The sequence below is a fragment of the Buceros rhinoceros genome, unplaced genomic scaffold (genome assembly GCF_000710305.1).
Source record: "Buceros rhinoceros silvestris isolate BGI_N320 unplaced genomic scaffold, ASM71030v1 scaffold6539, whole genome shotgun sequence".
Classification (NCBI taxonomy): Eukaryota; Metazoa; Chordata; class Aves; order Bucerotiformes; family Bucerotidae; genus Buceros; species Buceros rhinoceros.
Window position 1 is genome coordinate 5,013 of NW_010433182.1, and position 14,773 is coordinate 19,785.

The following is a 14,773-nucleotide window of genomic DNA, read 5'->3' on the forward strand; positions in this document are numbered from 1 at the left end:
TAGGAACAAAACACATACTTTGCTCAATACGGCGCAATGCTACCTCTGCCCACAGCCATACAGCACTCCAGGAGGGTGCTCTGGTCATTATGATGATCTCCAAAAAGCTCCAGCAGAAAGGGCTTGAGATGGCTATTGCTTGGATCCTGCCTCTCTCCTCCTTCTCCTGACCTGAAACTCAGCTGACTTCTCAACCTCCAGGTAGAACCGTAGATTAGAGGTGAAGCGTTGGCAAAAGTAATCATTGCTACAGGCCCCAGGGCCATGAGAGGGCTTCCACTTGATCATTCAAGCAAAGTGAAAGGGTACAGTACTCTGCACCTTAAGATTGCCCTGGACGGAGGCTAAATCTATTACAAGCTCTCAACGCCTGATCAGCTTCTCCACCCTCTACTTCACTCTTCCCCCCTCTCCCACCCCATTCCATAGCCCACGTAGTTGCTGACTTTGAAGGTTTTTACATAGGATTGGCTACCATTAACAAAAGTGTTTTAGGTATAAACAAGAGCTGCTCTCTGCATCTCATATGTGGATTCTCAAACAGCTGACTAGTCCTCAAAACATTCACTTAAAATCTTTGTTTTCAAGCCCAGAGTCAGTGATTCACCACAGGCCACATTGGACCCTTTGGAAGAACAGGCGCAAAACCCAAAGCTTCCAGCCCTGAGGCTCTGCTATCCATTACCTACCTGCGTAGTGCTGTCTTGGGAGAAAATAAAGCTGTTCACATGAGCCACAGCCACCACGTAAAGAACAGGGCACCAGCTGTGGCGCAGTGCACCAGTGACCAGTGTCCGGAAATAGAGTCGCAGGAGGTGCAGATTATCCTCAGGAGGGCAAGTGTATCGCTCAAGAGGCACAGGAAACTGCAACAAACCCATCCAGAAGCAACATCACAATTTTTGTCAGGGTTTAAGTAGTGAGAGGAAGTTCATGACTTCAGGGTGCCCGTCCCCAGATGTTTGTATGTGTACTCCTAAGTAACATGATATATAACACGATATATAACACAGTAACATGGTAACTCGGTGGCACAACTTCCATTTGCAGCAGAGCTATTACTGCCCACACTGACTAATGCAACATGCCTTTGACAAAGCATTGCCAAGAGTTCAGCTTTATGGAGAGATATTTTACTGTTAAATCACTGCTATTGCTTTTTGGCCATCCTCACTTGAGTTAGAACAGAACTCATTCTGTTGACTGATTTTTCAGCTCAGTCTCTTCTAAGCGATGGCACTTTCTGAACTCAACACCATGTTTTTGCAGACAGTGTCTGCTGCTAGAAGTGGTAATGCTTGATGTTTACAGTTACTGCCAGGGACTGGGCTGCAGAAAGGCCCTTGCTTATACTTGCTCCTGTGAAGGTCACTGCTAGATCCTGTGTGCCACGGTGGGGGTGCAGTAAGTGAGAGGCTGCACCTGCGGGGAGCAGTGGGCAGGACAGGTGACCCTACACTGACCAACAAGGTGTTCCATCCCATAAACAACATATTCAATATAAAGCTGAAGGATCGCAAGGGTCAAGCTCTTTTGCCATGGCCAGTGTCCAAGGAAGACTCTTGTCTGTTCTGCCTTTGACACCAATCCGTGCATTCCTGGATCCAGGTCCAGAATCCAGCTCGTGAATCTGGTTCCCGTCTGCCCCTGAGTCCAGCCTGGGACTTCCCCAGTGCTGCCACAGCATCAGTGGTGCTGGTGATATCATTATTTGATCGCCATTGCAGGGGGGGCTGGGTTTGGTATTGGTTTTGCATATATTTGTATATATTTAATTTATTGCTATTACGTTCATTAAAGCGCCTTTAGTTTTCTTTTCCAATCCATAAGGCTCTCTCCCTTATTTCTTTTCTCCTTTGGGAGGGGAGAGGGGTTAACAGAGAGCATCTGTCATTTATCTAGTAGCCAGCCCAGCCATAACCCATGACACTGGCACAAGCAAGAAAAGTGGTTTCAAAGTGAGGAGACAGTCCTTCCAATAGCACCACAACGTGCTAATGTACCTAGTGTACCTGCACTTAGCCAGAAAAAGAAAGCAACTATATGTGCCAGCCAGTGTTGTTGTTAACTAAAGTTTCCAGATTTTCTTGAAAAAAAATTCAGATCTTCTGACTTCACTGTCTAGTTTTGAAAATTAGAAGTTTTTACTAACAACTTAGTTTTGTTTGCTTCACCCCTCTCCAGAATTCGAATTTTTATTCTCAATTTCGAGATAAGTTCTCTAGGGCTAAAACTAAACATTCCACTTCGGAACATGTTCTCTGCATGATTAAAGACAGTCATTGATTTTACTTAATCCAAAAAGCAGCCTGTCCACTACGGTATTTCCTACAGTCCATTAGGATTTTTAAAACAGAAAGTGAAAAAATGCAAACAAAAACCAGCTCCTGAAGTGATCTTGCTCAAGTTTTCCAAGAAATTGTTTTCAAGCAACATGGCAATGAAAACATTGTTCCAAGTATTTGGCATTTAAGAAATTTCTAAGCACATGAAAAACAATATGCTTTGAAATGATCTCCATTGTAACACATGTCAAAATTCTGATGGTACCAAGGGATCTGGCGTTGAGGGATCAAGTCAATATAAGCACGTGACATAGCATCAAAGCTTTCATCTGGAATAAGGTGTTCAACTCTGTTCCTACATATATCTGTGAAACTGAAATAGAGACAAGGAAGGGCTACTGGGAACATCAGGAGAACAGAGAGCTTACCATAAGAAGCAGGCCAGAATATCTTAGCTTACTTTGCTTCAGAAAAAAAGGTTCATCTGGCCAAAATGATACAGAAAAGCTGGCAACAGGGCTACTACAAACAGAGCAAAAGGGCTGCAACCACACAGTGGAAAGCAACGCTCTCATGTAATTTCCTGGTTCACAGCTGTGTGGAAAAAGAGTTTGAGAGGTTATCTTTGCGTTAGTAAACTTTAGGCTAGATCAGCTATTGCCTGTCAACTGACACAGAACTTAAAAGCCAGCTGAATTCCATCTCTTGTGCTCTGCTCATTCAAAAGAAACACAGCCCTGCACTTGACTGATCAAACTGTCTTGCTGAGATACCTAGCAAAGCACAACTCCAATATAACTAAGTGTGGAAACACAGTTGAGAAGGAAAATGACTGTTCATCATTGCGCAAGGAAAAGGTTCTCACCAAGGTGAGAAAAAGTAAATCGTTGGTAGAAGAACCACTTGAAAGGTAATTGCTGGCAGAAGAACATAGGGTGCAGACTAGCCCTTCATACATACAGGTTATAAATTACATGGAGGTTTTCATTCATCAGACCAAACAGAGTATGGGACAGTTTCCACCGAAGACCGAACAACTTCACAGCTCCTGTCCTCCACATATACACACACCTGCTCTCAAAACAAAGTTCAACAGGTTTATGAAAATGATACGTGACAAGGGCCTGCACCTACAGGGGCTGGATTCTGTTCTTCAGACTGCAGCAGCCCCAGATCAAAATAACTTGCTCTCCATTTCTATTTTATTTTACATTCCTTATATTGAACTTTCTTCAGGCAGAATGAAAAGCTTCTAAGGAAAGAAAGCATGATTATTCCACCAGACAAGGAGAGATAGGAAAGAAGGGTAAGCGCTGGGAGGATGCACAAATCAGAAGAAACACAGAAACACAGCAAAGAGCCCAGTATCCCAAAAACATGCAGTGACAGGTAACTACCATAGTCCAGCGTTACCTCCTGAAGTGGCACTCCCAGTGCCTGCAGGATACTTGTGTGCTCCCCAAAAACAGAAAGACGTAGGTGAATACTGAAACGCTTCTGTAGAGGCAGAAGAACAAAGACTCCAAAGAGTGGATCTCCAAAGGAGACACCTTCAAACTGCTCCAGAAGACTTATATAGAGATCGTGGAAGGATGCCAAACCAGGGATGGGAGCATCCAAGTTCAAGGAGTCCAGTGCCTTGGGTTGGCAATACACAGAGAGAAGGGCAGCCATGTAGCGGTGGACTGGTGCTTCTAGAAAAAGGTCACTGCCTGTGAGGAAGACACACATAAGCCGTGCAAGTTTGGCAGCAGTAGAGATGCTCTGAAGAGCTTTAGCACGCCAGGTTTCTAGCAACAAGACCCACTGCAGGTTCCAGGTCACAGACTTGATGAGATCAAGTGGAAGAGAGTTCATTACTGCCCCACGTGTCTCTGCATTAGCCGCTTTGTTGTAGAGGCTAATAAGTGGAAAGAATAGCCAGTCTGAAGGCAGGATGGGCCCTCTGACCTCAGGAAGCAGCATTGACTGGATGAGGTAATTCCGTCCTTGGTAGGACGCTTGGGAATGCCTAAGGGTAGGCTGCAAGTGGACAAAATGAGAAAGGTAGCAGGAGCGGATGAAAGGCAGGTTCTGGTACGATTCTCTCAGCAGAGCACCACGAGTAGCCTTTGAAAAAAATACTGCCACAGAGCCAGGCTGTGCCAGTTTGGCACTGGTACCCAGATGCAAGATGTCAGAGAAGTCAGCTGCTTCTGGCCCTCCGGCTTTCCCTTCACTGTAAAATAAAAACAAACAGCAGTTTAAGAAACAAACAAAAAAACCTCAAAAAAACCAACAAAAAAACCCCCAACCCAAAACTCCAAACAAACCAAAGAGCACAGAAATTAATCCCTACTATCTTCCTGGATCAGGGAGAGTAGAACATGCACAGCACTCGCAACACTTTCTACAGCATTCAGCTATAATACTGAGCACCTGTAAAGCATCAGCTCTTTTGCTATTTACAGGGAATTCACAAAACTGCATTTGGAGTTAGCAACGCTAAGGCCTTGCCATGAAAATCCTCCACACCATGCCAACAGCCTGGTGTGGAGCTTGCAACCCCTTGTCTGGAAAGGAAGTCTACTTACCAACACAGCTGTCAGGGTGCTGAGGTGACACATGCATATCATATAGGGCCTACATGGATCAATAAGACAATCCTCTAAATGCAGCTGTCAGTGGCACTACCATACAGACTGGTAGTTAGAAATTGGGAAGGGTGGGGGTTTGTCAAATCTATGTGCCATGGTCTCAGACCAGAGGCTGACCATGGTCTCAGATCACTTGCCAACTCCTCACAAAATGGTAGCTCTATAGCAGGTAGTTGTGCAAAAAAACCCCAAACCCATAAAACAAAAAACCAAACCCCCAAAACCCCACCAAACAAACAATCCACGCCCTCCCAAACAAACCCACTCACAAACTTCCCTTCTTTCTGGAAATTACAGTATTTCTTTGCAGCACCCTGGTCCAACCTCCTACAGGCATGCACCATGGCAAATTTCAAAAACATTGGGATGAACAAGATGAACTGCTTCCATTTGCTTGGCTAGACGTAAGACATTTCACATTTGAGATGCTCAGGATATCTTCCAGTGCAAGATGGAATACATCACAGTTGTCAAATCAGCAAAAATTTTTGTAAGAATTTGTATAATAAGGGTTTGAGACAGATTTAATAAGCTTTTCAGAGTATGTCAAACTCCCACTATTTTCTAGACTCACTACTCTCAGGACAGCAGTTGCTGGGCTTCAGTGAGAATCAGTTCTGCTCTTGCCACAGAAGAGATCAAAAGAAACTGGTCACATTTCTCAACGTTGGTACAACACAGAGAAATCTCCAACTACAGTGCTGGTCTGATTACAAGGCTCCGGGACTGAAGAATGCGCCAGTGAGTAACTAAAATTTGAATACAGGCCCTATTAAAGGCCAAAAAGTACTACAAAACTGGAGTGCTAATATGTGCTTTTTCAATTTTCCCAGGTTTCCCCATGTACCAAACTATAGAATGGAAAAAATGCAAAGCTTACGGAAGAAACTCGGGATTAAAGACAAGATCCAGTAGGACCTCGTAAGCCAGATGCTCACTCCCTGGCAACAGACGGCTTAGCAACGACACAGCAACACAGTGATGGAGCGAGGCATGCTGGGCGTAATCCAGACAAGTGCCTGCCTGTACAGGAAACAAAACAACAGATAAAAGCACTGTATCGTTTGTCAAGGAGGCAATCAGCAAGGATGGGAGGGTCAACTGAGACACAGATCTTGTGGAAAAGTGAGACACTGAGGCAGACTGCAAAAACTGTCAGCATTCATATTGAGATCCTTCTGCTTCCCATGATTGTCTTAGACAGTCGGACATCTTTTTTAGCAGCACGCCTGAAAACTTTGTTCTCACTCTCACCCAAAGACAGGCAAAAATGTGATTTTGCCATGCAAAGTATTTTGGATGTAAATCCCCACATCACTAATTGTAAAGATATTTGCTAATGGCACATAAGAGACAGCTAAAGAGTCACAACACCTAAGTCAGATATGAGAAAGAACACGGATACAAAGACCCATTGCCAGTCTGACACACTGAGTAGGAGAGGCCAGGGTGAAGCCAATTCCTCGGGTGAAAGAAATGAAAGGACTAGTAACGATACCATTTTCTGAGCCAATGCCAACACAAAGTACTGCAGATGGTATTCATGGCGCAGGATCCAGGCAGATGAGGGAGTTACAGACGGAGGTCCAGTTTGCCAGCTTTGATGCAGATAATCCTTCAAGCCTTTGAAGTCCAGCACAGAGCTGTACTATAAAAGAATCAGAAAGTGGAGACATACACTACTAAGACAGTTCCTGCCTAGAGAAAAGTAAAACATAACCCTCTCCAAGGCCTACCTCATGCCTTCTCACATAAGAAGTCCTGTTGGCTACTCCAAAAGGAATACTTAAAAACAGCCTGAAAAATATTTTCTTTTTTGCCTCGGGGCTCACTTGGACCCATCATGACCATCCCCACCACAAGTAACCAACAGTGACTGCCTACATTTTCCAGAGTGCGTTGTAAGGCAGAAGTCTGGCCAGCGGCTGAAGATGTTTTTCTCTCATCTGGCCAGATAATCCTATTAGTAACCAGACAGCTAATTCAACATAAGGTGACAGAGGAAGACTGACAAAGCTTAGGCTAGGTACTCCATCTCTCTAGGGCTATGCCATTTCCTCTTCAGAATTCGCAGTCTTCCATGACACACTCATTCTAAAAATTCGGTACAACCAGAAGTGGGAAGAAACCTCTTCAGTCACTGTAGCACTAGTTTTCTTGTTTAATTTGATCCCATTTTTCTTTGTTATGTACACTTCAACCACCCCTTTCGTCTCCTGACATTTATTTTGCTCAGCCTAAAAACAGTTATTTAACTCTTTTCAACATTCTTTATATATCAATCCTTTAAGCGTCATCATCACGCATCACCTGCTTTGTAATTCCAGCTTCTCAGTGTCAACTGGATACTGGAATTCAAAAACAGAGATATTTTTCAGATTCTCGTCCCACCTGTTCTGAAAATGGGAGTATTTCTCTATATAGTAGTTTGGTATTTTTTAAATAAATATTCCTTTTTATTACAATAACAATTCCTTTTTGATAGCCCTACTAATATCACTCTTAAGCTTGAGAAGATACAAATACTAATCCCCCGCCCCATTCACCTAGAACTTACTGTGAAAGCCTATTCTCACCTTGCTGGTCAGGCCCTTGTGAATGTGAGTGATGCTATTGATGAGAAATAGGAGGGCAGTGAGGAAGGGGAAAGGTGACCTGGAGCCAACCAGGCTCAGCGGAGGTTTGCCTCCAGTGCAACTCAGAGATGCAATGCTGAAGACAGATTCTGGTGCTGGAGAACAGGACAGAGGGTTGCACAAAGCAGAACATGGCCTGTGTGAAGAGGTAAAGAGAGAGGGGTCGGGTCAAAAATACTCATACTGCTAAATAATTACATTGTAGGAATGTTACTAGCTGAACCGTAACACACATTGCAGTAAAACAGAAGCCTGAGGATTGTGCAAGAAAAAAAACATTATAGTACCACAGCTGGTCAAGTAAACACTATCACCATACAAGCTAATGCCAGCGAGCTGTCGTGAATTCTAATCTTCAGCTAAAATATTCATGATGCACAGAAATACTGATGCTGTGACGCATCACTGACATCAAATATTTGAAAGCATTGGGCCTTTGGTTTAAAAAAAAAAAAAAAATACACATTTCTCCATGTACATGCATAAACCAGGCTAATAAAGCTGCCCACCTGCTCCAGACATTTCAATAATAAACTGGCAGGCAAAGGCAAAAAGCCAGCTTGTATCTAAAATTGCCTTTGCAGAAATGCTGCCCCTTATGCACTCATGAAACGCATAGTTTTAAGTTCATTCAGCAAGAATCTAGCTTTACTGGACACAAACACGACTGTACGTACTGCTCACTCTCCACAGGCAAAACCAGAGTTTTTCACTTGTGGGCCCACACTGGACAAACCATGTCTGTACAAGCAAGACCACTACAAGGAAGAGTGCGAAGCATGTTGCTCAACAGTAACGCGGCCATAGGGCAGTTCCTGTCAAAGACCACACCATTACTCCAGGACAGAGAACTCATTCCTTAAATGCATTGCTCTTCCTTCCACGGGCGTTACCATGTAGGAGATGCATGAAAATATCTATGGCTCATAAAGCATCCTGAACTCCTGGCCCTAATCTGTCCAGAACACTTAGACAAGATTGTCAAAACACTACGGCAGAGATAAGATGACTCTTTATTTTTACCAGCCAGTGTTAAGAGCAGCCTAGGTGAATTCTTGCTGACAGGCTTTCACAGCTTGACCAAACCCACTGTTTTCAGACCTCAAAGACAGGCACAGAAGGGTCTAATAGGTGCCCTTGTGTTGCAAGCTTTCATGCTAAGAGCTTCAGACTTGAGTTCTCAGTCATGAAAGAACACTGGCCAAACTGTTTGGTGAACATTCAAATACCATTTAAAACCAAAATTTCAAGTGCCCGTTATATCAGATGTTCTCGGAAGCAGCCAGATGTCACTCTCTCTGACTATGAGTCAGGCCTTTTAGGTTCCCCCTCTCCAGGCGACAGTTTGTAGGGAGACTCCCTCTACAGCAGAAAGACAAAATACCTGCCGTGCTTAACAGCTCCCAGAGCCAAAGCCAAAGCTCAAGTTATTCAAATGTCTGAAAGAACAGTGGTATCTGGCCTCTCACTTTCCTCCAGGGGCTTTCAAAGCCTTAGTGAAGCTCGCAGGAGCTTAAAGACAAGAGTCTAGTTTAAATAATTTTATATAAGCAACATCACACAGTGAATGGTACATGCACACACACTCACCTCCCTAATATAAGAGGGACTCAAATGCTGGGGTTTTTTTAACCAGTAAAACCAAAGAAGAATCAAAGCCAAGAGTGACTAAAATCAATCGGAAATTGATACAAAAAACCCCACAGCTACGCAGAAGGGCGGAGATGCAGAGCCTACAGCAGCACCAGGTGAAAACGAGGAACTGGAGAATCTCTGCGGTCATCCTGGTTTTTGCTGTGAGTGGATGGAGGACAAAGCAGGGTATAGCCAGAGCCCTACTGCACTCTAATTCACTCATATGGGGTACATATGTACAGGAGAAAGAAATGTATAGTATAGAAATGAGGCACCCTTAGCTTCTGGCAACAGCATCTTAGCAGTGAAATGATTTTACCTGAGCAAGTCCCACATGCTGTGAATGGCTGACTGGCTGAGAAGGGGCTGCAGCACTTCAGATGTCAAACGTTCCAGTTCCTCTAAACAGTCAATTGGATTGACTGATGGCTACAGATGACATGGAGAAAGACAGGGGAAGATGATGAATGAAGGCACTCCAGTGATGCCAAAGGGACACGTTGATTTAATTGCTTTCTCTGTGTTTATTACCTTTTTGCCTAACCACATCATCTAAATAGCGGTACTGGTCTAAGGTTAGAGCTGGCCTCACTGCTGGCAGTGTGGAAGCTGAGAGCCGGCACTGCAAGGTGATCATGCACTCAAGTATTAAAATGCATCACAGAGATCTCTTAACTGGCTGGAAGTAAGGTATGGGATCCTTGGAATCGAGATTCCCTAAATGAAAAATTGTCCTAAGTGACTAAAACCTGCTCCCCACACCATCTATGTGCTGATCTTTCTATTTAGCTTGAAGATGATACAAAGGTGATCAAAACTACCTTGAAAAAGCAAAGTGATGCCATGAGGGTCTCACAAAAATTTATATATTAAAAAAAAAAAAAAAATCAACTGTATGAAGTCCTATTGACCTACTCAAAGCACGACTGTGGATGAACACTGCACAGAGGAGGATCCGTGGCTTTTAGAGAACCATCCAAATCCTTCTGACCCTAGTAAGCAATATTCTAGGTTGAAGAAACATCCTGGCAAATTTTAACATTCTTTCCTTTCATTAGAATGCTGCTTTAGGATACAGAAATACTCATTTCCATTACATAAAATAATACATAAAATATTATTTTCCCCCAGGTGAAATCCCCCTCCAGAAATCAGTAAATCCTACATGAAGATGTTAAACTTAGTTCTTAGTAGTCTAACAAAAATATTCCAGGAAGATCCCAGTATATGCTAATCTAGTTACCATATGAGTTGATTTCTTTTTTTTTTTCTGCACTAGTCAGTTCAAACATGCTACATGCAATTTTATTTTTTAAATCAGATTAGCTAAACACAGGTAAGATGAGTAAACTTTTTAAGTGGAAATAAAAAAATGTCATAGTTCAAGGACAAGAAATTACTTTGTCAGCCACTTGTCTGGGATATCTATAAAGGTTAAAAAGGAACATTAACCTCTTTTCTAATGCTCAGGACCCAATGACAGCACGTGAAGGGTACTACCAACCTTTGGGGTACCAAAGACATCACCGAAAGATACTGGTGGTTTCCACCCCAGCTACATCTAACAAACTCAGTTGCTTTGAGCAAGTTTCAGAGGAGTTGCAGAAGCATGAATAACTACAGCCATTAAATTTACCTCACACCTTGAAGACAGCTCTCCCAGGTCAGAACTCGGGCAAGTCAGTTGGGCAGTAAAGAGGAAAATTGCATGTGTCTTTCAAACATGAACCTTTAAGGTAGCTAAAGCATAGGACATTATTCTTCAACAGCACACTGATGCATCACCTTCAGAAAACCCACTTGAAACGATGGTCACATACTACAACTGTAACTAGATTACAAAATTTGACCTTGAATTAGGGGCAGCAAATAAATTCATCTTTGTTTCCTATCCAAAGTTCACATGGCATGACCCTCAACACTCAACCTCCCAATCAGATTACTGCAGTGCAGCTGTCCACATGTAAAGTCTCAGACCACAGCAAATGCAAAAATGTGCAACTTGATTTAGCTCACAAGGAGATAGGACTGTCAAACTAAATTAGTTCATATTTGCTTCATGATTTGGATCTCTGCAGTAAATCACAACAGTCACAACACTACCACATATCTTCACGGAGACTCCAAGCCCAACGGAAGAAAGGAAAACAGTGGTATTTGGCACTACTAATGTGAAGGATCAGCAGACTTACCTGATCCTAAATGCCACACAACCTAGATATGAGCTGTAAACAAAAACCAGTCCTCAGCTAAATACCTCAACGTCTGTCTTTTTCAGCATTGCCTGCAAGTTCAGGTTTTCAGCAGTTAAGACACAAGCTGTTGCTGGTGAGATAAAAAGACAACCTGTATTTTCTGGCCTTACCTGTTGGCTGCAAGCACTGTAATAAACTCCCAAGTAGATCATATAAGTTGTGGTCAGAGGCTGGAGAATTTGCCAAGTTTCTGTCCGCGGTATCTCCTGGAGGCATTTTTTCAGACTGGTCTCAAGGAAGGGCTGTAAGCCTGACACCTGGTTCCATACTACTGGAGGAGGTGGAACCTGTTCACTGTCTTCTGAACTATTACTGAAACGCAATGGAAGAACGACACATGATAACGAGCATGTCTCAGAAACAATTGTCTCTTTAAATCATTGTTTTTAATAGCAAGATTTCCAACTGCATGTAGTTTGGAAGGCGATATCTGACAACAGTCACTAGGGGAAAAAGGTCTTTGCACATTCCCGCAGACCAGACCAAATCAATTTAGGCAGAAAGAACAAATGCAGAATCTACTCATGAAAGCTGAAGTTTCTTCACCTGTACTATTCTGCCCTTGAGCTAGGCTCTAGTTTTACTGGACACACTATCTCAGTATCCAAGTCTAGTTAAAAAGATTTTCTCATTTTTCACCAGAAAAAGTACCCGTGTCTTCAGCAAATCCTACTGCTTTGATGTCTGTTAAAATCAACCATCTCTGAATCCTGATCCACCTTGGCCTGTGCAGAGAGGTTATTTCCTTCAAACCATAGGGAGGTTATTATTCCCCAAAGGGAAGGTCAAAGAAGCTTCCAACTTCCTTTCCGCAGGGCATATGGCTAACACTGCCCTTCTGCCCCTTAGCTGAATGCAGACTCTTTACTCCTGCCTCTTGCCAGGCTAGCAGGCATACAGCTATCACACCAGACACCCCTTCTGACCTTGTGCCAGAGAGAATACACCCCACCATGCGGGGATTCACATGTGGGACAGTAAACCACCCAGAATGAAGGAAAAAAAAGGTGATAGACAGGTGTCCAAACCAAAGAAAGGGAAGACAGGATGACAACTACTGGTGAAGGGAGAACCCACCTGCTCAGCTTGGCCTGCAGCTCCGCTGCATAGCCTGCTGTTTGTGTCACATGTATCAGCAGAGTAACTACTGCCGTAGCTCGCTGGACAGACAGCTCAACCATAGGGCTCTTCCCCCTGCAAGCACTGAGCAACTCTGGCAGGGACTGCAGTATCATCACCAGCACAGGGTAGAGATCCCTACAGTATGAATGAGATTATGAGAACCAACACCAAAGTAAAAGAAATAAACATAGAATAGACATGGAAAAAGATGACAAGGGAAGAATACCGTCCTTCCAAATCACACAAATGTAAGCAATCTTCTGCTGTTTCTCTTTCTTCAACATTATTTACAGTGCTAAAAAAGTTATACAGTTTTTGCACTTTATTAATCAATACACCTGATTGGACTGGAGAACACGAAATGCTGTTGCAGAGACAGAATTTTCCTTCTGAAGCTTAATACTGCTCTCCTTTTCAGTCCTCTTCAGATCAACTCAATAGCTACCTTTGTAGTTCCAAAACAGTGCAATTGCAGGAAGAAGATTCAGTGCTTGATGTAAGTCAAACTTACCTCAAACAGTATAGACCTTGATGGTCAAGCACGAGAACTTGTACTGAACTGAAAGCCAGTGCAGAATGCACAGCTGCCATCACAGAAACACAGTGTGCTGGGATGCAGCACTCCAGCACAAAGCTGGAGTGCTGCACTGGATGGCTGTAGAACCTTCAGAAGGGACAGGCCAAGAAGGAGAAGCAGGGGAGTGGCCCTGCAAGTTAGGCAGCGTTTTGATCATCTAGAACTTAATAATGGAGACGACAGGGTTGAGTGTTTATGGGTCAGAGACAGGGGGAAGGCCAACCAGGCGGATATCATGGTGGGAGGCTGTTATAAACAGACCACCCAACCAGGATGAAGAGGTAGATGAAATATTCTATAGGCAGCTGGAAGAAGTCCCACAATCGTCACCACTTGTTCTCATGTGGGATTTCAACTCACCAGATGTCTGCTGGAAATACAGCACAGCAGAGAGGAAACAGTCCAGGAGGCTCCTGGAGCGTGTGGAAGACAACTTCCTCACACAGCCGGTGAGGGAGCCAACAAGGGAAGGCTCCCCACTAGACCTGCTGTTTGAGAGCAGAGAAAGACCTGTGGGTGATGTGAAGTTTGGAGGCTGCCTTGGACATAGCAATCACAAAATGGTAAGAGTTTTTGATTCTTGGGGAGGTAAGGAGAGGGTCAGTAGAACTGCCACCTTGGACTCCAGAGGGCAGACTTTGGCCTGTTTAGGAGCCTGTTTGACAGAGTTCCACGGGAGGCAGTCCTGAAGGACTGAGGAGTCCAGGAAGGCTGGACATTCTTTAAGAGGGAGATCTTTAAAGTTACAGGAGCAGGCTGTCTCAGTGCAATGTAAGTTGAGTCGGTGCGTGGAAGATCACCAGGGCTGAACAGAGAGCTTTGGCCGGAATTGAGGAAGAAAAGGAAAGTCTATGGCCTCTGGAAGAAGGGGCAGCCACTCAGGAAGACAAGGACTTTGAGAGGTTGTGCAGGCAGAAAATTAGAAAGGCCAAAGCCCAGTTAGAACTTAATCTGGCCACTGCTGTAAAAGACAATAAAATATAAGTACATCAACAGCAAAAGGAGGGCTAAGGAGAACCTATGCCCTTTACTGGATGCCGGGGGAAACACAGTGACCAAGGATGAGGAAAAGGCTGAGACATGAATGACTTATTTGCTTCAGTCTTTAAGAGTAAAACTAGTTGTTCTCCAGGTATCCAGACTCCTGAGCTGGACAAAAAGGAAAGGAGAGCAGAATGACACCCCCATAATCCAAGAGGAAATGGTCAGTGACCTACTGGGCCAGTTAGACACGCACAAGTCTATAGGGCCAGATGGGATCCTGGCTAAGCCGGCAGGTCTCAGTCGACTGGAGGTTAGCAAATGTGATGACCATCGACAAGAAGGAGGATCCAGGGTACTACAGGCCTGTCAGTCTGACCTCAGTGCTGGGGAAGGTCATGGAGCAGATCATCTTGAATGCCATCACATGGCACATAGAGGACAATCAGGTGATCAGGCCCAGTCAGCATGGGTTTATGAAAGGCAGGTCCTGTTTGACTAACCTGATCTCCTTCTGTGACAAGGTGACACATTTAGTGGATGAGGGAAGGGCTGTGGACGTTGTCTACCCAGACTTTAGCAAAGTGTTTGACACTGTTTCTCACATCATTCTGCTGGAGAAACTGGCTGCTCATGGCTTTGGCGC

At 44.0% G+C, this 14,773-nt stretch overlaps 1 protein-coding gene across 2 annotated transcripts in view; it reads right to left on the reverse strand.

The window, feature by feature from the left end:
• The window catches only part of RPAP1 (RNA polymerase II associated protein 1), a 39,965-nt gene that overhangs the window by 1,053 nt on the left and 24,139 nt on the right, over positions 1-14,773 (reverse strand). The window contains exons 15-23 of one of the 2 annotated variants that reach the window (XM_010144014.1): positions 12,525-12,704; positions 11,558-11,759; positions 9,512-9,621; positions 7,498-7,693; positions 6,420-6,569; positions 5,802-5,944; positions 3,699-4,503; positions 686-866; positions 360-378 (exon numbers count right to left, since the gene is read on the reverse strand). In XM_010144014.1, coding sequence (XP_010142316.1) covers positions 360-378; positions 686-866; positions 3,699-4,503; positions 5,802-5,944; positions 6,420-6,569; positions 7,498-7,693; positions 9,512-9,621; positions 11,558-11,759; positions 12,525-12,704 — 1,986 coding nt within the window. Of the gene's footprint in view, positions 1-359; positions 379-678; positions 867-3,698; positions 4,504-5,801; positions 5,945-6,419; positions 6,570-7,497; positions 7,694-9,511; positions 9,622-11,557; positions 11,760-12,524; positions 12,705-14,773 lie in introns of both variants that reach the window. The other variant, XM_010144015.1, reaches the window with a different exon arrangement.